The 27350-nt window shown below is 38.5% G+C and overlaps 5 protein-coding genes across 11 annotated transcripts in view; 3 read left to right on the forward strand and 2 right to left on the reverse strand.

The window, feature by feature from the left end:
• LOC139971145 (alpha-mannosidase 2C1-like) overlaps positions 1-8403 on the reverse strand; it is a 33831-nt gene extending 25428 nt beyond the window's left edge. The window contains exons 1-7 of one of the 4 annotated variants that reach the window (XM_071977369.1): positions 8150-8403; positions 5515-5640; positions 4810-4906; positions 2265-2359; positions 1640-1814; positions 751-940; positions 199-305 (exon numbers count right to left, since the gene is read on the reverse strand). In XM_071977369.1, the coding sequence (XP_071833470.1) occupies positions 199-305; positions 751-940; positions 1640-1814; positions 2265-2359; positions 4810-4906; positions 5515-5640; positions 8150-8247 (888 nt within the window). In that variant the 5' untranslated portion in view covers positions 8248-8403. Of the gene's footprint in view, positions 1-198; positions 306-750; positions 941-1639; positions 1815-2264; positions 2360-4809; positions 4907-5514; positions 5641-5867; positions 6012-8046 lie in introns of those variants that run through there. The other 3 variants (XM_071977387.1, XM_071977378.1, XM_071977396.1) reach the window with 3 other exon arrangements.
• A 451-nt stretch (positions 8404-8854) lies between these two features.
• LOC139971268 (uncharacterized) overlaps positions 8855-27350 on the forward strand; it is a 56475-nt gene continuing 37979 nt past the window's right edge. For both annotated transcript variants that reach the window (XM_071977594.1, XM_071977585.1), the window contains exon 1: positions 8855-10051. The gene's annotated coding sequence lies outside the window, so the exon portion shown is untranslated. The remainder of the gene's footprint in view (positions 10052-27350) is intronic.
• LOC139971252 (uncharacterized) lies at positions 9390-13958 on the reverse strand. 3 transcript variants are annotated; one of them, XM_071977569.1, is made up of 2 exons: positions 13671-13958; positions 9390-11143 (listed from the first exon to the last, which is right to left on the reverse strand). In XM_071977569.1, exons 1-2 carry the CDS (start codon positions 13702-13704, stop codon positions 10182-10184), a joined length of 996 nt encoding a protein of 331 aa, XP_071833670.1. In that variant the 5' UTR covers positions 13705-13958; the 3' UTR covers positions 9390-10181. The 3 variants fall into 3 exon arrangements, with proteins under 3 accessions (XP_071833670.1, XP_071833660.1, XP_071833679.1); XM_071977559.1 differs by lacking the exon at positions 13671-13958 and adding an exon at positions 13522-13652; XM_071977578.1 differs by lacking the exon at positions 13671-13958 and adding an exon at positions 13081-13120.
• On the forward strand, positions 14445-26349 carry LOC139972200 (uncharacterized). The gene is made up of 6 exons (XM_071979185.1): positions 14445-14584; positions 14971-16242; positions 16659-16734; positions 23060-23075; positions 24968-25016; positions 25148-26349. The coding sequence occupies exons 1-6, from the start codon at positions 14530-14532 to the stop codon at positions 26200-26202; spliced, it is 2523 nt and encodes an 840-aa protein (XP_071835286.1). The 5' UTR covers positions 14445-14529; the 3' UTR covers positions 26203-26349.
• Positions 18414-21417, forward strand: LOC139971282 (zinc finger protein 593-like). The gene is made up of 3 exons (XM_071977606.1): positions 18414-18667; positions 19298-19360; positions 20684-21417. Exons 1-3 carry the CDS (start codon positions 18474-18476, stop codon positions 20826-20828), a joined length of 402 nt encoding a protein of 133 aa, XP_071833707.1. The 5' UTR covers positions 18414-18473; the 3' UTR covers positions 20829-21417.

Genomic DNA, 27350 nt, shown 5'->3' on the forward strand with positions numbered 1-27350 from the left:
CACACACATTTCATTTCTTGGCTAACCTTGGAATTCCCCTAAATGTCCTCTTATTCCCCTAAATGTCCCCTTATTACACTAAATGTCATATAAATGTCACTGAACTATTAAAGTTAATTATATCAACAAAATTCTAAAACAATAATTCAACAAAGACCTTATTAAGATAAAACATGAAAATATGTTTCTATCAATCACCTGAGAACACACAAAGGTTAAGTCTGGGTACTTGTCCATCAATTGAATCACTGTAGACCAGGTACGGGCACATTTACGAACTGTTTCTGCATATGGCCACAACCAGGCTGTGTCAAAATGAAACGGAAAAAAGAAAGGCATGAAACAAAATCAGAAGTAGAAATAAAGGGAAGGGCAGGACAGGCCAGGGCAAGGCAGGACAGGCCAGGGCAGGGCAGGACAGGACAGGGCAGGGCAGGGCAGGGCAGGACAGGCCAGGGCAGGGCAAGGCAGGCCAGGGCAGGGCAGGGCAGGGCAGGGCAGGGCAGGGCAGGCCAGGGCAAGGCAGGACAGGGCAGGGCAAGGCAGGGCAGGGAAAATTCCATAGCATTAACTCATTCTAAAAAGGGAAGCATATTTGCTGACTCATTTCCTTCCACTCTTTATTTTCTTGTGATAAACAGAAATGTTTACAAAAGGCACAAGCAAACAATTCCTGATATGAAAGTTGTCATACACTTGTTTACACACTTTCAAGGCTCCCTTTGTGATGACTGACAATTCTCCAGTTACCTGTATCAATGTGTGCATGCCCCATAGCATGTATTGTGAACTGACTGTCTCCATTCTTCTCCCGAAAGAAATTGCGAGCGACCTCCTTGGCCTTCTTGCAGCCGTTCTCTTGATCGAGGGTACAGAGATTGACCATGTGGTTTACGGTGTGTAGCGCCTGGACACTTCTTTGGTCATCTTCTGGTAATTCCTAGTATAAAATAATACAGCCAAATGTTAAAAACAGTTCTAAACCGGATTGAAACCGGTTTCAAATTCTACATGGTACCTTGTAATTGAGACCAATTCAAAACCACTGAACTTTGTAACTGAGACTGGTCCAAATCCTATATGGTTTTCCTTTTCAGGTATGATACTGCTGTGGTATTGTCTAATAATAATATGTGTGTCAGTAGCAAAGCCTGCCTCCATGTGAAACTTTGCTGTTGGTAGAATTTGCACTTGCTTTATAACTTGTGGACGGGGGTGAAATGAGTGAGATTATAAGTCCATTAAAATGTATATCTTGGCCTTCGATGCCATTACGAACAGGGACAAACGTTCCAATCTTCTTCAGATTTAGCTCGTGAGGAGTAAACAATTTATGGAGATGCTGATCAACCAGATGAATTCATTTTCTTTTTATCTCTGAAGTATATCAGTACGCACACACAGTACTTTCACATTACTCTTGACACTGCTCTGTGCTAAGATTATTTTTCCTTTTCATTTCTGAGGTATATCGGCATACATGCAGTACTTTCATATCATTCTCAACACTGCCTCGTGCTGAGAGTAATTTTGTAGAGTAGTCTCTGAAGTATATCTGCATATCAGCATACACACAGTACTATCACTTCATTTCTCAACACTGCCTCGTGCTGAAAGAACGTAAAGAATTTAATTTTACCGTAGCAATATCCGTCAACAGCTCAATATCTGTGATGAGGTCATGGACTTCCATGTCAAGGGTCACAAGGTCACACTTTGACAAGGTGAAGGTCATGTCTGGTTTTGGTGGACCAATCATGTAGTCACCAGCTCCAAACATTGTGTTGCAGGCCATTTCAATGTACAGAATGATTCTATAAGTCATTGAAAATGTTTTCAAGTTAGTTTAGTTTTAACTTTCTTTAATTCTACTTAAGCAGAATTTTAAATGTGACAAAAGCCAAAGCCCTAAAAAACAGAAACTTTTAGCTAGAACAGGATTTGAACTTGTGACTTCAGAATGACAAGTCCTGTGCTTTTAATGACAAAGCTATCCAGCCCTTAGTTGATCTTTAACCCTTATTTAATCCATTCTTTGAGGTTTGGTGCCACCCAATAGACAGGTCTTTGTTCAACACTGGTATGCAAGGTATGTACAGTATTCTGTGACCATTCATACATCTCATGGTATTGCTATATATTTAATTATTCCAATTTACACACTTTACAACAGAAACCACAGACAGACAGACATCTGCAATAGAACAGCATGTTCAAATACTTGAAATCAGTTTTAAACTTTCACAATTAACCAAAGTTCTTACTTTCCCTTGATTGACTTGAAATCATCCTCCAGGATAAAGTCTATCCTCTCCTCTGGATTTAACCCTTGTAGAGGAACTCCGTCACGGCTCCAGATCTGACAAAAGAAAAGCAACAATCTTGAATATGTACATTGAGACCATTCTACAACTCACACTCTTCACAACCAAGTTTAACCCTACGGAATACTCCATCAAAGGTCTGAGTTTAACCCTCTTGTATACTCCATCAAAGGTCTGAGTTTAACCCTCTGGTATACTCCATCAAAGGTCTGAGTTTAACCCTCTGGTATACTCCATCAAAGGTCTGAGTTTAACCCTCTGGTATACTCCATCAAAGGTCTGAGTTTAACCCTCTGGTATACTCCATCAAAGGTCTGAGTTTAACCCTCTGGTATACTCCATCAAAGGTCTGTGTTTAACCCTCTGGTATACTCCATCAAAGATCTGAGTTTAACCCTCTGGTATACTCCATCAATGGTCTTAGTTTAACCCTCTGGTATACTCCATCAAAGGTCTTAGTTTAGCCCTCTGGTTCACTCCATCAAAGGTCTGAGTTTAACCCTCTGGTATACTTCATCAAAGGTCTGAGTTTAACCCTCTGGTATACTCCATCAAAGGTCTGAGTTTAACCCTCTGGTATACTCCATCAAAGGTCTGTGTTTAACCCTCTGGTATACTCCATCAAAGGTCTGAGTTTAACCCTCTGGTATACTCCATCAAAGGTCTGAGTTTAATCCTCTGGTATACTCCATCAAAGGTCTGAGTTTAGCCCTCTGGTTCACTCCATCAAAGGTCTGAGTTTAACCCTCTGGTATACTCCATCAAAGGTCTGAGTTTAACCCTCTGGTATACTCCATCAAAGGTCTGAGTTTAACCCTCTGGTATACTCCATCAAAGGTCTGAGTTTAACCCTCTGGTATACTCCATCAAAGGTCTGAGTTTAACCCTCTGGTATACTCCATCAAAGGTCTGAGTTTAATCCTCTGGTATACTCCATCAAAGGTCTGAGTTTAGCCCTCTGGTTCACTCCATCAAAGGTCTGAGTTTAACCCTCTGGTATACTTCATCAAAGGTCTGAGTTTAACCCTCTGGTATACTCCATCAAAGGTCTGAGTTTAACCCTCTGGTATACTCCAAAGGTCTGAGTTTAACCCTCTGGCATACTCCATCAAAGGTCTGAGTTTAACCCTCTGGTATACTCCATCAAAGGTCTGAGTTTAACCCTCTGGTATACTCCATCAAAGGTCTGTGTTTAACCCTCTGGTATACTCCATCAAAGGTCTGAGTTTAACCCTCTGGTATACTCCATCAAAGGTCTGAGTTTAACCCTCTGGTATACTCCATCAAAGGTCTTAGTTTAGCCCTCTGGTTCACTCCATCAAAGGTCTGAGTTTAACCCTCTGGTATACTCTATCAAAGGTCTGAGTTTAACCCTCTGGCATACTCCATCAAAGGTCTGAGTTTAACCCTCTGGTATACTCTATCAAAGGTCTGAGTTTAACCCTCCAGTCTACATCAATGAATTTGAAAACAATTTTCTGGAGGTTATTTTATAAAGATTTTAAACTAAGCTCTAATACTGAAAGCTTTAGAAGAAAGTCCCAGAGTCTTTTTCAGGGAATGTGTTTTGTTACTAAACCATTGCTTAAAATTAAGTATACATAAATTGTGCTGCAAAGTACCCAACGAAGTTTGCCTGGCTATTCATGAAAACTTTATTTCAGGTACTGATCAAAGTTTTCAGCAATGACACAATATTGCAATCATTTTATCTCACAGTACCAACAGATAACTAGATGTCAATGGCACTCCCAACAAACAATCTAAACTTCATTCCAAGGTTGTATCAATTTACTCTCAGGGATCCACCATTAAAGTATAATTCACTTTTGAAAACCATTTGTTTGTTTGAAGGTTTGCAAAATCACTCCAGGGAGAATAGATGATGAATTTGCTATCATCACAAACAAAGAATGGATGATTGCTGAAATTGTTTTCAAACTTTTGATAACCATCGTTGTTCAAATAAATGATCACTCTTTTACGACCATGACACAATAGGCTCACATTTTATTGTCTCAGATAGCGTTTGCAATTTCGTGCCGACTCACATCACAGTTTTTATTACGTACATCAATAAAAGTTACATTTTGCTCCACTGGCAGTAAAATGAGACCGAAGATCTAAATGATGACAAACAATTATTCAGCAGTTTTCTAACAAGTCGACCCCAATTGTTCTTTGAAAGAACAATCTTGTTAAGTACTGTGGCAGTTAGCTGTGATGACACTATTTTGGTTGTCTAGTGTTCTCACTACATTACAGCAGCTTAAGTCAAGACACTATCTTTGAGTCTAGTGTCCTCACTTCATTACAGAACATTACAGGTAACAAACGCCTACAGTGGAATTACGACCTTCCTTACCGGTTCCGAACCTCCGGACATACAATCAGCGTCCATAGCCTTAGCTACATGGTTAGCTATGGACGCTTTACTGAAATCTGTTGAAAGGGTTGACTAAAGCTGGAAGCAAAATACACCTACCAATGCCTCGGATCCGGAGTGCCACTGTAAACGTACGTGTTGAGATTTCCATGCCTTTGGAATCTGAAATTCAAGCCGAAACCAATGTGTGGACCATCTAAGGAATAGAAGCAAAAAAAAGGGAATTGAACCTAACTTTTACCTACACTTTGTTTGACCTTCCTTCCATTACAATGTTTAGTATATACAGTATACTGAATTACAGCATTAGTCAACCGAATTGAGAAAAGTCGGTAGCTCCATTAAACTAAGAAGATATTAAATGTTATCAAATGATTGGGCATTTTTTGCCAAAGAAAGCCCCCTTAAAATGAAAGTGGATTTATGAAAATGAAAATACATTGAACTAATTAAGTTAACTGTACATCTGAATACTACAGAATATGTGAATTTCTCTAATCTCAATTGTACATACTCAATAAATCTACTACGAAAAGAAACAGGTGTGAGGGGGGGGGGGTGGTTGTTCTGGCATACTGTCATATTATCGTCAAATGGAAAGGAAACAGAAAGAGGGAATGTTTCACTTATTTAGACAATAATTGTTAATATTTTAATTGTACCCTATATTTTATTACAAAGTGAAGTGGGAGGAGCATGGGGAAGGTGTGGATTACTAGTCATTTCATCCCTTCCTTCCCACAACAGATCACACACGGTATATCTTTTAACAAAACTGTCGTCATTCTGCAGCTGGATACTCACGTAGGCCCATACGATCCTCCGACTGTCACTGAATCAAACTTCTGTGTGACAGCAGCTTTAAATGGCACTCTACCTGGAGCTGCATAATGGAATATCCCAGGCACAGTCATGCGGTTAGTATAGAGCCTACAGTGTAAAGACAGTATAAATAAATCAGCATTAATTGGGAGACTTAGTATGGAACTTAAGATCTAGATAATAATAATCAGCAGTTATTTTTACGACGCTTAGGCGACCACAAATGTGGGAGAAAACCGCCAGGGCTTATGGATTACAACTTACATGTCGAGTGGCTTCCAATTCAACATTTTAACTCAAAATTTCGTAAATTGCTCTTGGAAGCAAAAACCCACCTTACTATGACACGTTCGGGTATCCTAAGCCTCATTGCTTCAAATGCCACCGCTTTTATCCACTCGGCCACAGCACCGGTCTAATGATTCATGACTTCTAAGTATTTCGTTTAATTAACTCGTACAGACGACTTGCACTATATAGTGTACAGCTTGAAGTACCATATAGTTAATGGCACAAACCAACATTGATGAATTTAATGTCAAAACTTCTAAGACAGGATTCCAGACTGATTTACAAGCTAGTTTCCTATTTCTTTTTTTTCTCTGTGAGAAAAAGTAGCAAATAACCCACAGTTTTAAGACTAATTTTGGATAAATACAACTGATTTGGGGGAAATAAAAAAATTCACTTTCATTGACACATTTTGAAACTTTTGAAAATTTACCTATCCTTAATATTAGTTATAACCTGGACAATTTACAGACCATGATATTGCAGAACTGAGATCATACAAAACATCAAATCAATTAAATTCTACCATATTATAATAAATATGTATTGCACCCCAATGCATAGAAATAATGATATTAATGAAGGGGGTTCTGAAATTTTCTCAAGTTTCATTAGACTATGTTTATCATTGAAATATATGTGAAGTATTGGTTAAAGAAATTTACACATTGCAAAATCTGCAGATTTCACTTGATATTTTACTATGAAGAAAAGAAATCATCTTGACGTACAGTAGGCTACATAACAACAATATTATTTTGTGATTCTGCAATGAAATTGTGACTGAACGGTTTTGTTTTCTTGGGCTGTGGCATTTCACATCACTGACTGGTAACCTGGGCAGACTGCCCTCCCAGCACCCCTCCCCCTCCCCCTCTCTTGACCCACTTAGTAAGCTGCTTAAAGGCATTGAAGACTCGCCCCAAACTGCGTGCGGCCATCTGTTAAGTTAACTTTCTGTTGCTTGCAAGTGACGTTTTGTTCGTGTCGCTACAAAATGCAGACAGTAATGAAATGTGATACCTTGTTATCTTTAGCTGGACCTGAGATGTCCATCGCTATATCGTTTGTATACTGTGCTGTGGGTATTGACCGTGGCTGTATGTACTGACTATACACTAGTGTCTAATTACCGATGGTAGCAAGCTGTGTGTGTATTTTCTGGGATCAATGGTGGTGTTTAACACTTCTGTAACACCTCATTCGAAACTAGGTCAAATTACCGGCATTAGACGTTTCTTTTTGCGCGAGTCTTCACACCCTTTAACTCTATCCTCTTGCAGGCTAAGCCTGTAAGTAACTTCCATTCCATGCCTTTGAAAGAAGACCACTTTCAAAGATTTTTTGCTGAACTAAAATATGGTAGGCCTTATAATTTCCACTTTAAGTTTAGAAATAAGTTCAGTTAAATAAGTTACAAAAGTTTTGTAATATCCAGATCTATGAGACAGAAAAATACATATAATGTAACTGGCAGATCAAATCTTAATGCTTTGTGATAAATTCCAAATGTTTATCAATTGAGTAACACATCCACAAAGATCTTCTTTTTTTAATAGACAATGCATTTGAACGCATTTTGAGGGCACAAAGGTTGGTTCAACAGTTGTTGTGGAGAAATAGTGGACTTTTGGCGCATTATCAAGCAGTGAAAACTGAGAAAGGGATATATCAACAAAAAACTGGGAGGAGCAACCCCAAATGAGTGCGTGATGTTTCTTCACTCCTACTCCTAGCTAAGCAGGATTCACCACTCTTGGGTACAGGAAAGTTGAGTAATTTCACCCAAGCATACACTAGCCTATTGTATGTGCCTGCATTACCTGGCATCAACTAGCCTAAATACAGTAGGTGAGAATCTTTTTACTTTTAGTGATGAAAATAAAATAGCCTGGGTTTATGATTAATCTTACTCCTACTCTGGTTATGCAGGCAATTAACCTTGATCAATAGCCTAAGATTGTCATAGGTCTAATAACTGGTTAACCTTCACTGCACTAAATTAGGCCTGTAATTGTAAGTTTCAGGTTTTTTACAGAACTACTACTAGGCCTCAGTCTACTCTGGACTTCTCGGCATACTGTATTTGTATGCCTAGGCTTTTTTTTAAACGACCTTCTTATGGGGTGCACCATGTCATTACATCTTTATTACATATCGGCCATGCAGTATGTATATCACATCCGAAACAGAGTTTTAGAGAGATATTGGTAGCATACGAACCTTGCATACACAGGGAGTAGTTCACGAAATATATCTCGCTAAACTGATACCCAGTCACCCTTACAAGCGATGTACAATTAGAGCGATTCAGTCAAATGATTACCTGCTTTGTAAGTTCGAATCTTTAAAGTAAACTTTCGAAGTAAATTTCTCGGCTCTTTCTAGAGTAGTTCTGCGGTGTTTTACCAGCGGCGCTGCCATTTTCGTCCTTTCACATGTGACGTAGTTGCTCGCAGTCACAGTACCTTCAAATCGCTGCGAAGCCTTGTGCAGGTGCAGGCTGTCTGTTTGTAAAAATGTCAATGGTCGCAACTATGATTTTATTATTCAATACTGTTTACATTAGGACCTGGGAAAGAGCGGATACTTCTCCGTTTCATGGGAAGGACGCCATCATCCAACCGGTAACTTAGGCAGGATCAGCAGAGTACAGATTTTAGAGAAACGATCGACAAAAGGGGATTCTTTTAATAAGTTGCAACCAACAAAAACATCACATCACTCTTTGTACCGGTTTCCATAGTTCATAGTGGGGGAAATACATTTTATTTTCTTAACGCTGTATTAGAAGTACTGGATGTGTGTGTTTTCAACGTCATCGAACCAACTCCCTTGCTTTTGACTTATAACTACTGTAAATACTAAGACACAACATTTTGCAGACTAAAATTTTTGCTTAGTAAACTGCTACATTAATTGATTTCAGTGATTTTGAGATCATTTTCTTCCATCATTCAATAACAAGTATGTTTTTTGTCAGCTTGTAACTTTTATAACTCTAAATGTTGAAGAAATGAATAGCATCTCTGAACTGTACAGGATAATTTCAATGCCAAACAAGGGTAAACTTCTTATCACTAATTCACATGCTTTAAAAGCACATTTTTACTCTATTGAAAGCATTCATCAGGGAGATAGAGCCATCTAGATATAATGCATCATCAGATTGAGCTTGGTTGCCATGGTATTGACAAGTAAATAAGGTACTTGGACTTGGAATCACTGACCATACTTGAACAGTTAATGATTGAGAAACTTCAGGTGCCTTCCATGATTCTTTGCTTATGAATTATGTCATTAAATGTGAAAAACAAAGGCTGCCAAATTCAAATATTTATTTCTAATGTTTTTGCTTGTATAATTCTCCTCTTTCAATTTATAACACTGTTTTTCAAGGCAGTCATGCCTAGTTGTTATGTTTTGCCTATAGATTAAATTCCTTGCTTGATTTACTTCCCTGTGAGTGAGGGCTCACTTTCCTACTGACCAAAAATGTGATGCAATGATGTTTCACAGGTTGCTGTCTGCCATTAAAGCACAAAATATAAATTATGAAATCAAACTTATCTGTTGCAAACTTTGATTTAGTGCTATATATTTACCTAAGCATTAGTAAACAAAACATTGAATTTGCATAAAAAAGATAAATATAAGCAACAACAATTTTTTTTGCAATTATGTGATGAAATCAGCATAACATTTAACCATAATGATTCAAATATTAGTACAAACCCAGAGCAAAATAAACAATTTAACTAACCAAATCGATTCAAACTAAAATCAATGCCACTCATATGGACAAAATGAGTTAAAATAATTTAACAGTTAATGCTAGGCCTACACACTAAGGAGGATGTAACGACAGGCTACTTATCATATAGCCCTAACAATTGTAATTCTTGCAAAGTACATGCCAATACCTATATCATCAAATTTCAAACTACAAATAACAGGAGACAATAAAATATCCAACACTGAATGCTCTAGAAATATTTCATTATATAAGTAGGGCTGGTTATTAAAATAAAGAAGTGTTCAGGGTAGGATCTTCAAGCCACACCAAATTGATATTTGCATAAAACCATCACACATTCTCTCATGTTTGCAATTTAGATACAATGATAACGTTACTCTCCTGTTTATGTCCTTTCATACTTTATTAAACCCTCAGAATAAGCACACATTTTTTTGCAATAACTAAATTGATCAGGTTCCTCTCCTGTATGTGTTCTTTCATACTTTTATAATTGTTGGAATAATTAAACATTTTTGTCGCAATAACTAATTTTCTGTCCTGTATTTCTGTCATTTGTTAGAATGTCACATTGAGCAAACAATCTTTTGCAAAACAGAAGTCAAGGGCCTGTATGATTTCTGTCATGTAGCTTCAAGCCTCTATAGGTAGTGAACATTCTGCTGCAATAGCTGCATTGATGGGATTTCTCTCCTGTATGTATTCTTTCATGGCTTTCTAATTTGTCAGATGTAGCAAACCTTTTCTTGCAATAAGTACATTGATAAGGTGTCTCTCTTGTATGTGTCCGCTCATGTACAGTAAGAGTTCCGGATCGAGCAAACATTTTGTCGCAATACCTACAATGGAAAGGTTTCTCTCCTGTATGTGTTCTTTCATGTTTCTTCATAGTGCCAGATTCAACAAACATTTTCTTGCAATAGCTACATTGATAAGGTTTCTCTCCTGTATGTGTTCTTTCATGTACCTTCAAGCTTCCAGAGGTAGTGAACATTTTGCAGCAATAGCTACATTGATGAGGTTTCTCTCCTGTATGTGTTCTTTCATGTATCTTCAATGTTAGAGATCTGGCAAAGCTTTTGTTACAATAGCTGCAATGAAAAGATTTTTCTACTGTGTGTATTCTTTCATGTTTCTTCAAAGAGACAGCTATAGCAAACTTTTTATTGCAATAGCTACAATGATAAGGCTTTTCTCCTGTGTGTGTCTGTTCATGTTCTCCCAAAATTCCAATTTCAGCAAACTTTTTGTCACAATATTTACAATGAAAAAGTGCATCTCCTTCAAGTGTTTGTTCATGTTTGTTCAGAATTTCAGTTTCAGCTATAACATTGTTTCCATAGCGGTTATTGTGAGGTTTCTTTACCAAATGAGAAACATCTACATGTTCTGAATCTTCTGGGGATGTTTCTCCATCATTTGCTTCAACCTCCAGTTTGATTGATATATGACATGAGTAGCCCTCCACTGGTTCCTCACATGCACTTTCCTCCTCTTTAATGTCCTGCTGATGTCCCTGGTAAAGTGAATTTTCAGTTTGTACAGAGGATAATTCCTTGGATCCTGAAAATATAACAAATGATTTACGATGTTAAACCAGCGACTGACAGACTCAGCAATTCCTTGCCATATTTCACATGAAAACATTTAATTTATCATTGCATCCACAGTGGAAACTGCTAAGGTGTTTTCCCATTTTCCCCAGGAAAACCAGGCCTAACATATTGGTGGTCCAAATAGCAAACTTGGTGATCTGAACAAAATGTAGCAAAATAACACAGAACAACCAGTGAGTAGGTGGTAGAAGAGATGTGTAGGTTTTGTGAATCTAGAACACCAGCTTTGCACAATAATATTCTCTCTCAGGTGGACCATAGAACTACCATGATGGTTTTATTTCAGAATCTCCAAAATGATGTAGGGTCACATCAGTCAATCAGTTTTCCTATTTGGGGGTATTAAGTTACAATGCATTATAAATTTAATGTAAACAACAAGTTGTCTAAATTCCAGTTTGGTTGCTGGAACAGAAATTTGGTTTTCAGGACAACCCTTCCATTTGTCCTCACATTATTCATTCAACTTTCTCATCTCCACAAATAACAAAGACATGGAACTTACTAGGGTTAATGACATATAGACTTGGTATGAAGTTTCTCCAATTCTCACCTGAGCTAGTGAACACACATGATATATCTGTACTGGCCATCAAAAACTTATTTTCTTTGTAAACAGTAAGGTTTTCCTCTAAGCCTTACATTTGAAGTTATAATGTTTACAAAAAGTTTAAGACTTTGACCTTTGAATACCTGAATTGACCTTTCACCTTTATGAGAACTAGTGGGCTCTACAAAATGCTCTGGATCAATATATACCATGTATGGACTTCATTCAAGGGTTGCCTAAGTTTGAGTCGAGAGAATATCACAATGCATTCCATTATTCACCCATCATGTGGATATATAGTGAGTGCACTACTTACCTAGGCCTAGCCTTCCTTTATTAATTGCTCAGCCACTGGGCAAATAATATACGAAGTGATTATTCGCAGGGCAGCCCGACGAATAACGTACACAGACACCTTATTCGCAGGGCTGTGACGATTTTGAAAATAGGTTTATTATTAGGTTTTACTATTGATACCAGTCAGTTTAGGGGCCTTGAAAAAGCCAACCTTTTGGGCCCAAATAGTCTTAGCCACTTCATTAGCTAATTTTTGGAGCCCCAGCAGTTCAAGTTTAAAAGCTTATTTTAAGGGAGCTTATCTTGGGCTTCCCCAAAAGCCGATATTGCCTGAAAGCCAATATGGTCAAAGGTGTGACACACCCCCCCCTCCCACACCTTTACATGCAAATGAGCAGTCACTCTGCAAAAACAAAGGTGAAAATGATCGAGGGATGACATTTTTATGTTGGCGGTACTAATCCTAGACTGGTTCAATCTTAAGGCCCTAGGCTCCCAAAACCAATCCTAACAGCATTAACATAGGAATCCCAAAGGCCAATAAATTCCTCAAAATATAGAGGCTCCCAATTAAGACTCTCAAAAAGATAGCTGGTGCCCAAAAGCAAACTTGAATAGCCCCAAAAGCAAACTCGAATAGCCCCCAAAATGACTGAGCCCGTTAACCCAGTCTAAGGCTGCCCTGTGAATAAGGTGTATGTGTCTGGCTATTCGCAGGGCAGCCCTGCAAATAAGATGCTTGTGTCCGGCTATTCCCAGGGCTGCCCTGCGAATAAGGTGTATGTGTCTGGCTATTCGCAGGGCTGCCCTGTGAATAAGATGCTTTTGTCCGACTATTCGCAGGGCTGCCCTGTGAATAAGGTGTATGTGTCTGGCTATTCGCAGGGCTGCCCTGCGAATAAGCCCCACCAATAATTTAAGGAATTTCTCTTATTCTGCTTGCTGCGGGGCAAATGGTCATGACTTTTTCATTTAGCGCTAGTCTAACTTATGCTTAGCCTACTGTAGACAGTCTAGCCTAAGGTGATGTTCCTTACTGCATGAATAATATAAGTTTTGCATTATCAGTCAACCACATGATACAGTAGTAGTAGGATGGTGACTTCGAAGTTCGGCCACTTAAGACTTAAAACACCCCAAAACTAAATCTTCTGGTATAAATCATTTGAAAATATACTTCATATGGTGGGAGAATTTTGTCATAGTACGATACACGGCCAAACTTTCTTTCCTGCAAACTGTTTTCACGTTGTTTTCCAAGAAGATTCTTCGTGATTGTGGAACTGGTATTTCTTGCTAGAGTATTGCGAAGTTCGGCCGCGCAACCCACAGTGTGGCGATGGTGATAAATTGGGGGCGCAGTTGCTTTTTCAGTAATTATAACAGACTTCATAGATCTTCGTCATTTTATTGACAAATATGAAAGTAATTTCTTGCACACGGGTCATTTTGGAGAGAAAATAACTGTAGCTTCGTACTTTTTGGTGAAATTTGACTCTTCCTGTAGATTTTCATGGTGAAATCGTGTATTTCTTAAGGGTGGCCGATCTTCGCAGTATGGCGAACTTCGCAATACTGACTATACTGTACTGTACTTAGCTATAGCTTATTTTCGTGGAACCGTTACCATAGGAATAATGCAAAGGTGATTCAGGTTCCATCTTGACTGTGGTTCCAAATATTTTTATTTCCTCTGGTCTGTGACCTTGAAACAGTCGAATCCTTCAGGAGTTACTGTTGTAAAATATTTCCATGACATGCAACTAGGAAACCCTCTTTGGCGCTAAGTGTTACTTGAATACCCCTAAGTTGCCGTTCTTGATCGTGACTATGGTTAAATACCTCAAGACTATTGACTAGGACTCTCTCTGTTCCAATAGCTACGACGCTACAATGTCTGTGTATACCATAGAATACGAATACGTACTACTGTACAGAAACCGTAGGGCAGGTCTCTAGGCAGTTTGGCATCCCTGTATATGCGAATGAATGCTCTCGAACGAGTTTTTGCCTTGCGCATTATTCATAATCTTAACCGGACAATACAGATAAATTACTAATATTCTTTCCTCGCTGTATAACGCCCTAACCCACTTACTAAACCCTAACTATGATTTCAAACGAATTTGTAAATTCCTGAAAAACCTGAAACCCACGTTCGTCCTGGGACAAAAAATACGCGGCCTGCAAAGCTCTCAAAAGTGATGGCGTCCTTCCCGTGAGCGCATTCTTCCCCTGTTCAGAAGGTACTTTGAGTGTACTAAACATTGAGTAGCAGTTTCAACTTTCAACGCGATCAGCAACCTAGTTGGGTAGTTACGACGCTTACACAGCGTTACGGTCAAGGATGGCAATTTAATAGGTACACATTCCAGTAACGCCAAGTGCCAAAGAGGGTTTCCTAGTTAAATGCCGTGAAAATGTTTTACAACAGTAACGCCTGAAGGATTCGACCGTTCCAAGGGCACCGACCAGAGGAAATCAAAATGTTTGGAACCACAGTCAGGGTGGAACCAGAATCACCTTTTCGTTATTCCAATGGTAACGGTTCCACGAAAATAAGCTACAGCTACTGTATGTGGTTGACTGCAAATGCAAATCTGACATTAATCATTCATTTAGGAACATAAGCCTAGGCTACACAGTCTACATAAGGTATAAGTTAGACTAGGGCTAAATGAAAAAGTCATGCCTATTTGCCCATTAGCTGCGAGAATTAGCGAAATTTCTTAAGCTATTTGGCCAGCAGCTGTTAAAGTTATTTTGTTCTAACCTGGTTGTCCAAGAAACAGATGGGTAGTACGTCCTTAGCAATTTCCACTGTGTGTGCAAGGTTACATTAAATGTGCTTATGTGAAATATGGCAAGGAATCGCTAAGTCTGTCAGTCGCTGGTTTAACATTGTAGATCATTTGTTATATTTTCAGGATCCAAGGAATTATCCTCTGTACAAACAGTCAATTCACTTTACCAGGGACATCAGCAGGACCATAAAGAGGAGGAAAGTGTATGTGAGGAACCAGTAGGCTACCCATGTCATATATCAATCAAACTGGAGGATGAAGCAACTGATGGAGAAACATCCCTAGAAGAATCAGAACATATAGATATTTCTCATTTGGGAAAGAAACCTAACAATAACTGTAGCTATAGGAACGAAATGTTAGCTCAAACTGAAATTTTGAACAAACATGAGCAAACACTTGAAGGAGATGCACTTTTTTATTGTAAATATTGTGACAAAATGTTTGCTGAAATTGGAACTTTGGAAAAACATGAGCAAACACATACAGGTGAAAAGCCTTACCATTGTAGCTATGGCAACAAAAGTGTTGCTCAATCCGGAACTCACACTGAACAGGAAAGAACCCTAAGAGAGGAGAAAGATTATCGTTGTAACTATTGTAACAAATTGTTTGCTCAGTCTGGAAATTTAAAAGCCCATGAAAGAACACATACAGGAGAGAAACCTTATCAATGTAGTTACTGTAACAACATGTTTGCTACCTCTGGCAATTTGAGAAAGCATGAGAGAACACATACAGGAGAGAAACCCTATCATTGTAGCTATTGCAACAAAAAGTTTGCTATATCTGGCACTTTGAAGAAACATGAAAGAACACATACAGGAGAGAAACCTTATCAATGTAGCTATTGTAATAAATGGTTTGCTCGGTCTGGGGTTCTGACAAGACATGAAAGAATGCACACCGGAGAAAAACCTTATCATTGCAGCTATTGTAACAAAATGTTTGCCAGATCTCTATCATTGAAGACACATGAAAGAACTCATACAGGAGAGAAAACTTACCACTGCAGCTACTGCAGCAAAATGTTTGCTTGGTCTGGAACTTTGAAGGCCCACGAAAGAACACATACAGGAGAGAAACCTTATCATTGTAGTTACTGCAACAAAATGTTTGCTACCTCTGGCAATTTGAGAAAGCATGAGAGAACACATACAGGAGAGAAACCTTATCATTGTAGCTATTGCAACAAAATGTTTGCTGTATCTGGCAGTTTAAAGAAACATGAAAGAACACATACAGGAGAGAAACCATATCAGTGTAGCTATTGTAATGAAAGGTTTGCTCAGTCTGGAGTTCTGACACAACATGAAAGAACCCACACAGGAGAAAACCTTATCATTGCAGCTATTGAAACAAATGTTCACCAGCTCTGTAACATTGAAGATACATGAAACAGCACATACATGAGAGAAGGCTATTACTGCAGCTACTGCAGTAATATGTTAGCTTGGTCTGGAACTTGGAAGGCCCATGAAAGATCACATACAGGAGAAAATCCTTTTCATTGTATATGTATTTTGTATTGAGGGATCCTTTGGGAAGCAATGCTTCTGCATTGAGCAGGACTACCCTCATTAAAGATGACAATAATAAAAAATAATAAAAAAATTGCCAAAATATATTTTCTAACTCTTGAGCATTGACAAGGCATAAAAGGACATACACAGCAGAGAAACCTTATCAATGTAGATATTGTAATCAAAAGTTTGCTCAGTCCGGAGTTCTGACTGGTGTTCTTGGAATTTGAAAGAACATATCAAGAAAATAATAAAAAAATTGCCAAAATATATTTTCTAACTCTGGAGCATTGACAAGGCATAAAAGGACATACACAGCAGAGAAACCTTATCAATGTAGATATTGTAATCAAAAGTTTGCTCAGTCTGGAGTTCTGACTGGTGTTCTTGGAATTTGAAAGAACATATCCAGGACAGAAACCTTATCATTGTTACCATTGCATTAATATGTGCAAGTCTGAAGAAACATAAACTAACACATGCTGGAGAGAAACCTTGTCATTGTTACCATTGCATTAATATGTGCAAGTCTGAAGAAACATAAACTAACACATGCTGGAGAGAAACCTTGTCATTGAAGCTTCTGTATTGCAAAAGATTGTTTGCTCAATGTGAAATTCTACCAAAAGATGAGAGAACAAATACAGGACAGAAGTTTAGTTATTGCAGAAAAATGTTTGCTTATTCTGACAGTTTAATGAAGTATGAAATGACAAAAACAGGAGAGAAACCATATCAGTGTAGATGTTGCAAGACAATGTTTGCAAACTCTGGAGCTTTGACAAGGCATGAAAGGATGAACACACAACAGAAACCTTATCAATGTAGCTATTACAAACATGAAAGACTGTGTGATGGTTTTATGCAAATATCAATTTGGTGTGGTCGAGGCTAGCCCCCTCATACTTTAATTTTTACTTCCCCCACTGAGATTTGGAAGCATATATCTATGTCAAATGTAAAGATATATTACTAAGGACCTTTAAATCTGAAAATACCCAGTACTACAGGAAGTTATCAGGGAAGGTAACCAACTGGGAATGCTAATAGAAAAGTTAATAATGCAGGAAAGAAAACACATCACTTTTTTTGGAGGTCATGTATGAGATTTTTGTAAGCATAATATCTCAAGAAGAAATATAAGGATGTATCTATCTCATATTTGTTTGATACCAATGATTTGTTGCAGTTAAAAGTCATCTGATGTCAGTAGAGGTTAAGTTTGTGTAATCCTTTTAAATGCAAATTTCATATATTGAGATCAGATAAATATTTCTAAAGAGTAGTTGATTAATCCCATTGTTTTTTGTCAGTAAAAGGTCATCTGAAGTCAGTAAAGGTTAACTTTGTGTCATCCTCTTAAAAACTGTTTTTTTTAAATATTTTTTTATTTATTTATTTTTTATCTTGGAGTGATTTTTACATTTCTGAGGGGAGGAGAAGGGCAGGATTCTTCGAGGGGGGTCAACTACTATAGAGAATGTAAAGGAAAGGTACCTCAAGAATATGTGCGGGGGGCGGGTGGCCAACCACGCAATAGAATGTAATGAATGATCACCTCAAAAATCGTTGCAGTTGCATTGGCTCACAGAGTGTCCATATATTTGTATTCACTATTCACATATATTTTTTTTGTCAATATGTGACACAACGAGATGGTTTTCGACCATGCAGGTGCGCACATTATTTTTTTTCCTTTTTTTCCCCATAAATTGGTAGTTTTTGTACCAAAAAAAGGAACATTTTAGTACACGAATGTAGTTTAAAAAAAATGGAAATGATAGCACCATTTTGCATCTAAGCCCTTTTCGAAAAGCAAAATGTTGACACTCCCCTTTATACCTCCCCCCTGCTTCGCACACCCCGTTGGCCCCTTCCTTCTCTCCTTTCGCTACGCCACCCCAACCTACACAAACGAAAACTTTAGTTGTGGACGGATGCAACACCACCCTGAACGAATGGAATTGTGGTTTTTAATCATAGCATCTCCGGTGATTCAAAAGTGGTCAGTTTAGCTTCTATGATTACGTAATCTTTCTCCACGAGTAATACATTTTGCGTGCATTGCACAATAGACGTCCAGTGCAGTTCACGATCGTAGAAATGACGCGCGTTCGTAGGAAGAAGTACCACTATGGGGACACTCATATTCGGAAAAAGTACAAAACAAAGAGACGAACAAAGTACATGGACGAGATCCACGACGACATGAAACCAGAAAATGCAGAAAAGATGTTGCACCAAGATGTCGATTTGGACAAACCTGGAAGTGCCCAACATTATTGCCTTCATTGCGCGTGAGTATTGGTTCCGCGATGTCAGGATCTTAAAAGCATGTTACACCACAGTACACACTAGTTAGCAACAGCATAGATGATGACTACCCATCGCAGAAATTAATACATGTATTATTTTCTGTGATAAACATGCCCTTCCAACGCTGGCCACACAGTACTTTCAGTAGTATAGATTTAAATAAGATTTGGCTCGTCGCATTCAGGGTTGCCGAAACGTAAGGCTAACCCAACATCGCAAATTTCAAGCTGGATTTTCACTTTTCAACACTAGGTTAACTTAAAAAGGTCTTATTTCAAAATTTCAATGTTCCAAACATTGTGGTTCATAAGCCTAAAGTACAATCTTGCTTTAACGATGAAAGGTTCTAAAGAAAAAGATTAATAGATCTTTTCTAGGTGCCGATAGGTGCCATTTTCTGATAAGGGGCATAAAAATTAACAATGACATACATGAAGTCCAATTGGTGTTGATGATCACAATTTTCCTTACAATTTAAGTTTGACATAGCAATAGATGGTTAATGCCAGCAGTATAGTTCTAATAACAGACCAAATGTTGTAAAATTATTGTACAGTAATTAAATATACTATCTTAATACTGAATTAAATATATATTTCTTTCTCTTAAAGGAGGTACTTTATCAACCTGCAGTCAATGACAGCACATTTCAGATCAAAGCAGCATAAGAGGAGGTGAGATGAAAACATGGATTTTAATATAACGGTTTTGTGTAATTATTATTTATGTTCAGCAATATAAAACGGATGACTGTATTGTTGGGAATGCATTAATTTTAATGCATTTAAGAGGAAGTGAGATGATAATGTCCCCATCTAATGTTTCTGTGTAATTATGATAAATCAAAACAGCAATATTCTTCATTAAAATGAATGATCGTAATGTTGTAGGGGTAGCAGTAATTTTGATATGTTCTAGACAGGTGAAAAACATTTGTGTTTTATGTTAGAAAGTTAAACATCTAAACTACAGTGCTGTAACCCCTCTCAGGCATGATTCTTCTTGTCTTTGGTTATTAGTACAGTAGAGAATGAATGAATTACAACTGGAATTTAAATTATGTGACAACACAACTTTTCAACACATACCACTACACAATTCAAACTGAAAGTGAATAAAGAAAACTAATTTCCTTTCAGTAGTCTGTATGTCTATAATGTACATATTGCTTAGCACAATACATTTCATGCAACTTTGAGAGTACATCAAATAATGAACAAGAAAAAAAGCTTTCTTAATGATCGAGTGAAAGTTCCAGACAAAGCTTTAAACAATGTCATTGTAAATTGGATGTGGGTCCCATATATTTATGTATATATAAATATAAACATGCATTGTTTCCTATTTAAGATAGGAAACTACTGTATGTATGTTTGTTATTTACATGATCAATTTCATTTTGCGTGAAGGGCCAAGAAAGAGGTTAAGTCATGGTGGTACTTAAAGTTGTCAGAATGTAAGGAACAGCACATCTTCTACAGGACTGAAATCTTCAAGCTGTACTCTGGGCTTAGGTTGCAATTTGTGCGACTATGACCAAGTCATGTGTAGTACAATAGTACATAATAATTTGCATACAGATCATTCTATCTAACATACAGTACAGTATTTGGTTAGAATCACTTGGTTGCTCGGTGGTGAGATATGAACTACTCGATCCTTTTCAGTCTGTTCTTGCATTTTCTTTCATAATTTCTTTTTCCTCTAAGGTTGTCTAGACTGACCACTTCATCGATCTAAAAGGCAATGAAAGTTATCGCTGAATACACACCATATAAGAAAACTGTTTGTCCTGCAGACAACCTCACGATACTGTTGGTTGTCTCTCAAAAATATCCTTTAGTGGTCTCTGACTGCCAGATATGAGCTCTGTGTGTTTTTTATGGCAAAGGAAAGTAGTTTCCTTGTTGATGAACAGTTTGTAGCTCTCCAGCTCTGTTGTCTGATATTTGTAGAAAGTCTCTCTCTCTCACTCATTTAATCTTCCTTTGTTTCAGATTGAAGGCTCTGGAGGAGGAACAGTACACACAGAAAGAGGCTGATGCTGCGGCTGGCCTCGGAACCTACAAACCAACAACCAAGAAGAAGGTCCTGACCCAGGAAGTTAGCGAGGATGTTGGCATGAAGGACACAAAGGAATGAGAGGATATTTTAGAGTCACAGGAAGCAATTTATAAGCAGTGCTCCTTCTAATCGGAGACTTAATGAACTCTGAGTAAAGTACAGTCAGTTGATTGAGGTCACAACTCCTCTATCTGGTGTATTCCCTTTGTGGGATTCTCCTGTTTGGCGACTTCCCTCAGAGGTTCTTGTTGTATAACTTCAAAATGTAAAGTTTTGAAGGAAAGAGGAATTGGGAGGGACAGTGGGGCGTATTGAACGCCGAAGATGTTGATCGGTGGTATTTTAGCACCCACAGCCAATGAAAAGCTCCAAGGTGAGAGAGACCCGTCTAATTTTAGTAATTGTTGGCAGGTGGGGGGGAGTGGGGGGAGGGGTTAGGATAGAAAATGTCACCCATTGGTGTGTTCATGGGATTATTGAACACCCATTAATGTGATAACATTGTTCTTACAATATCTTTACCTGTAAAAGCCATGTTGAAATGTTGGAGGTTGACTGTCATTAGATAACTGTAATGGCAAGCATCCAATCATATATATCTTATATTATTTTAAGAATGATATCAGACGTTAGGTATTGCATTTGAAATATATAATGCTAAATCTGACTTGCGTAATATTTCCTCCTTTGCATACGATGGATAATCAATACCCCAAAACCTCCCATTTCCAATAATTCTCTGTATTTAGCTCATCTTGCAAGAACATATTTCTGCAGAATTGAACTGAATTCAGCAGAAATTTCACTTTATAAAGTCAAAACCTGCACATGAACGAAAATTGCAAATTTCAATTTAAAAGAATAACTGATTGGAAATTTTGAAAGTTCTTGGGGGATTTTAGACTAGAATTACATTATTTAAAGCAATCACTTAAGGCAAACATGTCTAGATACTAAAACTGCATTGTGCATTTTGGTTGTAACTCACATATTTGCAAGTACAACTTTCTCAGGCAAACTTTTCCACTCATTCACAACCCTATTAGAAAAAAAGTTATGCTGAATATTAATCCTACTTTGTAACTTTTAGAGTTTAAGACAATGACCTCTGGTACAACTACTATTAGCAAACATGAAAAAGTCGGTGAAGGGTAAATTGTCGAAACCATACACAATCTTGAAAACCTGAATCAAGTCACCACGTCACGTCCTAAGCTCCAGTGTGGATTCAACAGTTGTAACCACCTATAATAAGGAACACTCTTTAAGGAACTAATCATCCTAGAAGCCCTCCTCTGGACCTTTTCAAGTACTTCCTTATCCTTAGCAAAATATGGGTTCCAGGCCTGCGCAGCATACTCCAGATGAGGCCTAACCAATTGCTTATAAAGCCTAACTACTATGTCCTCTTTCAGAAAACTGAAGTTCCTCTTGATCATACCTAAAACCCTATTACCTCTTTTAGCAGCTTCACGACTTCTATTTGGGGCCCAAGAAACAATTGCAGAAAATGGATTCAGGTCGTCCCTCGCTTTGGAAACCAGTAGAAAGCGTGATGTGGTTTATTTCTAGTTGCAACTTATTGGAAAGCATCCCCCATTGACGATCGTTTCTCTAAATCTGTATTCTGTAAATCTTTCCCAAGTAATAGTTCGTTGGCGTCATCACAAATTCCTTCACAGGCTGAAGGCCTGTAAGGCTCTAAAAAAGTAATGGCGTCCTTCCGGTGAAAGTTGACGTATCCATCCACTATCCTCTACTCAGAATGTACTAAACAGTATTGAATAGTATAGTAGTAGTAGTAGTATCGACGCGACGCCACCAGCAACCTAGTTTGCTAGTTACGACCATTGAGGTAAATGAATCATTTACGACGCCTAGCCAGGGTTATGGTCAAGAAGGGCAACTTAGTTAGAGCCTTAGAGGTATACATTCATATAAAACCAAGTGCCAAAGAGGGTTGCCAAGTTGCATGAAATTTTTTACAACAGTTACGCCTGAAGGATTCGACCGTTCCAAGGGCACCGACCAGAGGAAATACAATTGTTTGGCGCCACAGTCACGATGGATCCAGGATCACATATGCGTTATTCCAATGGTAACGGTTCCACGACACTAGGCAACAGCTACTGTATGTGGTTGACTGCGACATAAGCCTAGGCTAGACTGTCTACATTAGGCTAGGCTTAAGTTATAGTAGGCCTAAATGAAAAAGTCATGCCTATTTGCCAAACAGCTGGCAGAATTTGATAAATAACTTAAACTTTTTGACCAGCAGCTTTTTTATTATTTTGCTACCTTTTATTCAGATCACCAAGTTTGCTGTTGGAAAACCAAGATCAAAATAAAATAAAACTGTTAGCAAACTGCTTATCCACTAGAGAGCCTGTGTAATAGAATGTGTAAAAGTAAGTTGGCCTGACGTTTCGATCCTAGCAGGATCTTCTTCAGAGGCTAAATGACAAGTTACAGTAACAGAGGGGACAAAAACACGCACAGAATACAGACAGGTTAATGAGCACGGTGAACACAATGAGATGGATGAAAGGGGATTATAAGTAGAAAGCAACAGGAGAAGAGGAGAGGAAGGAGGTAAACTGTGGAGGGACAAAGAGAGGATTAAAGGCACAGGGTAAGGAAAAAACTGGAGAGGGACAAAGACAGAAAGGTGTGAAGAAAAATGGAGGGGAAGAGAGCTGTGAGAGGAAGAGTGAAAGGGGGGGGGGGAAGGGAGAAAGGGGAGAAGGAGTAGGGAACAGAGGAAAGTTAGTCATGTCCTTCCTGAATGTTCAGCCCATGAGGTTGAATGGTACGAAGGCGTTGCATCCAGAGCCTCTCTCTGCTGATACGTACTAGGTCAGGACGGCTACCTAAGGATTCAATCCCCTGTAGGGACATGTCGTTAATGGTATGGTTGGGAAGGTTAAAATGTTCTCCAACTGGGGTCTCAGTCTTCATGGTGTTGACTGTGGATCTGTGACCATAGAATCGCTTCTTGAGGGTGGTTTTGGTTTCGCCAACATACTGGATGCCGCAAACTCTACAAGAGATCAGATAGATGACATTGGTGGTAGTGCAAGTGATGTGACCCTTAGTCTTGTGTGTGAGTTGCATGCTGTGGCTGGTGATGGAATTGGATTCAACAATGTGGTGGCTGCAGACGATGCATCTCGAAGTACGATCACATTTGAAGGTACCATGCTGAATGGGTGTGGGGTTAGAAGTTAGAGGTGGAACAGCAGCACGTACAAGAAGGTCTCGTAGGTTGCGTGGTCGTCTGTAGGCGATGATGGGTTTTTCAGGGACGGCTCGTTGGAGTCTATCTGAAGTGAGGAGAATGTTGTGGTTGTTAGAGGTGATTTTCTGAAGGGGAGGAAGATTTGGGTGGAAAGTAACAACGAGGGGCAGCTTGCTGTCGCAATCTCGTCCCTTTTTGTCCTTCACTGCCAAAGTAGATGATCTGGAAAGGGAGCGGACTCTCTGAATGGCTTCACGCACCCTTCTGGCACTATGGCCCCTGGCAATAAGGTGTTTTTCCAAAGCATCTGTATGGCGAATGAAAGAGGAATTGTTAGAGCAAATGCGACGAAGACGAAGTGCTTGACTGTAGGCAATTCCAGACTTGCAGTGACGGGGATGGCAGCTTGAAGAATGGAGATACTGGTGTGTGTCTGTGGGCTTGGTGTATAAGTCTGTAGAGAGAGAATCGTGTTCCTTGCGAACAGTCACATCGAGAAAGTTGACCTGTTGGTGAGAGTAATCAGAGGTGAATTTGATGGTGCTGTGGAAAGAATTGATGTGTATGATGAAGGTGAGCAGGCTATCCTCATCACTGGTCCAAATGAAGAAGATGTCATCGATGTAGCGCCACCAGATAAGGGGACGACAGGGAGCCGTACTGAGCATGCGTTCTTCAAGGCTAGACATAAACAGGCATGCATAGGAAGGAGCCATCCTGGTTCCCATGGCTGTCCCGTGTCTTTGAAGGTAATGCTTGTCCATGAACGTGAAGTTGTTTTTGGTGAGAACCTGTTGCATGAGAGCTTTGATGTCAGAGATGGGTGGACAAGGGTGGACCTTCTTAGACAGGGCTGCACACGTGGCTGCGATACCTTCAGCATGAGGGATGTTAGTGTACAGAGAAGTGACGTCGAAAGTACCGATGATGGCTGTACTGGGGATTTGGTTTTTGATATCTTCAAGTTTCCTGAGTTTCCTTGGAAAACCAAGATGTAAGACCTGCTTGTCCTAGGCTAGAGACAATGGGTAATACTACCTTAGCAATTTCTACTTTGTGTGCAATGTTACATTAGGTGTTCTCATGTTAAATATGGCAAGCAATAGCTAACTCTGTCAGTCGCTGGTTTAACATTGTAGATCATTGGTTATATTTTCAGGATCCAAGGAAATATCCACTGTAAAAACTGACAATTCACTTTACCAGGGACATCAGCAGGATATTAAAGAGGAGGAAGGTGTATGTGAGGAACCAGTGGAGGGCTACTCATGTCATATATCAATCAAACTGGAGGATGAAGCAAATGATGGAGAAACATCCCCAGAAGATTCAGAACATGTAGATGTTTCTCATTTAGGAAATAAACCTCACAAAAACTGTAGCTATGGGAACAAAATGTTAATTCAAACTGCAATTTTGAACAAAAATGAAAGAGAAGATGAAGGAGATGCAGGTAAAAGGCCTTATCATTGTAGCTATGGCAACAAAAGTGTTGCTCAATCCAGAGCTCACACTGAACACGAAAGAACCCAAAGAGAGGAGAAAGATTATCGTTGTAACTATTGTAACAAATTGTTTGCTCAGTCTGGAAATTTGAAAGCCCATGAAAGAACACATACAGGAGAGAAACCTTATCAATGTACTTATTGCAACAAAACATTTGGTTTTTCTGGAAATTTGAAAGCACATGAAAGAACACATACAGGAGAGAAACCATATCATTGTAGCTATTGCACCAAAACATTTGCTATATCTGTAACTTTGAAGAGACATGAAAGAACACATACAGGAGAGAAACCGTATCAGTGTAGCTATTGTAATAAACGGTTTTCTCGGTCTGGAGTTCTGACAAGACATGAAAGAATGCACACCGGAGAAAAACCTTATCATTGCAGCTATTGTAACAAAACCTTTGGCAGATCTCTAGCAATGAAGATACATGAAAGAACTCATACAGGAGAGAAAGCTTATCAATGTAGCTATTGTAACAAAACATTCACTCAGTCTGGAACTTTGAAGGTCCATGAAAGAACACATACAGGAGAGAAGCCTTATCATTGTACTTATTGCAACAAAAAGTTTGCTTGGTCTGGAACTTTGAAGGCCCATGTAAGAACACATACAGGAGAAAAACCATATCAGTGTAGCTATTGTAATAAAAGGTTCGCTCAGTCTGGAGTTCTGACATATCATGAAAGAATACACACAAGATAAAACTGAATCATTACAGCTATTGTATCAAAATGTTTGCCAGATCTGTTACATTGAAGATACATGAAAGAACACATATAGGAGACAAAGCTTATCTCTGCAGCTACTGCAACAAAATATTTGCTTGGTCTGGAACTTTGAAGGCCCATGAAGAAACACATACAGGAGTGAAACTGCATCAATGTAGATATTGCAATAAAAGGTTCACTTGGTCTGGAGTTCTGACTAGAGTTCTTGGAATTTGAAAGTACATGTAAGGACACATTCAGGACAGAAACCTGATCATTGTTACCATTGCATTAATATGTTTGCTGACTCTGGAACTCTGAAGAAACATTAACACATGCAGGAGAGAAACCTTGTCATTGAAGCTTCTGTATTGCAAATGATTGTTTGCTTAATGTGACATTCTAACAAAATATGAAACACATACAGGACAGAAACCTGATCAATTTAGTTATTGCAACAAAATGTGTGCTTATTCTGAGGGTTTAATAAAGTATGAAAGGACATAAACAGGAGAGTAACGTTATCATTGTATCTAAATTGCAAACATGAGAGAATGTGTGATGGTTTTATGCAAATATCAATTTGGTGTGGCATGAAGATAGCTTTCCTCATATCTTTTATTTTTACTTCCCCCACTGAGATTTGGAAATATTTATCTATGTCAATTGTAAAGTTATATTAAAAAGGACCTTTAAACCTGAAGAGTACCCAGTACCACAGAAAGTTATCAGGGAAGGTAACCGACTGTGAATGCTCATAGAAAAGTTAATAATAATACAGGAAAGGAAACACAGCACTCTCAGGTCATTCTTTTGGAGGTCATGTATGAGATTTTTGTAAGCATCATATCTCAAGAAGATATATAACGATGTATCTATCGCATATATTGTTTTAAGGCAACTCATATACAGTATATATATGTTAAGTCAGTTGATACTATTGTTTTGTTGCAGTAAAGGTCAACTGATGGTACAAACATTGAAGGACATTGACATTTTTGGTTGAACCAGGGACCACAAGTACGAGGTCAATGATATTACAGGTAGCAGATATATATCTGCTACCTTTCATATCCTTGAGCTAATTGTAAACACAGTAACATTGTTGGGTGTGAGTTGTGTTGCCTGGTGTTTCTTGGTTTA

The sequence above is a fragment of the Apostichopus japonicus genome, chromosome 1 (assembly GCF_037975245.1).
Source record: "Apostichopus japonicus isolate 1M-3 chromosome 1, ASM3797524v1, whole genome shotgun sequence".
In the NCBI taxonomy this organism is placed as follows: Eukaryota; Metazoa; Echinodermata; class Holothuroidea; order Aspidochirotida; family Stichopodidae; genus Apostichopus; species Apostichopus japonicus.

Coding starts and splice junctions, on each gene's coding strand:
- LOC139972200 (XM_071979185.1), top strand. CDS start 14,530: ATGTTTGGAACCACAGTCAGGGTGGAACCAGAATCACCTTTTCGTTAT. Junction 16,243..16,658: donor CTGTAACATTGAAGATACAT/GAAACAGCACAT, acceptor CTAACTCTGGAG/CATTGACAAGGCATAAAAGG. Junction 25,017..25,147: donor TCCTAGGCTAGAGACAATGG/GTAATACTACCT, acceptor TTATATTTTCAG/GATCCAAGGAAATATCCACT.
- LOC139971282 (XM_071977606.1), top strand. CDS start 18,474: ATGACGCGCGTTCGTAGGAAGAAGTACCACTATGGGGACACTCATATT. Junction 18,668..19,297: donor CATTATTGCCTTCATTGCGC/GTGAGTATTGGT, acceptor TTTCTCTTAAAG/GAGGTACTTTATCAACCTGC. Junction 19,361..20,683: donor TCAAAGCAGCATAAGAGGAG/GTGAGATGAAAA, acceptor CCTTTGTTTCAG/ATTGAAGGCTCTGGAGGAGG.
- LOC139971252 (XM_071977559.1), bottom strand. CDS start 13,558: ATGAAAATCTACAGGAAGAGTCAAATTTCACCAAAAA. Junction 11,144..13,521: donor GAGTCAAATTTCACCAAAAA/GTACGAAGCTAC, acceptor TTATATTTTCAG/GATCCAAGGAATTATCCTCT.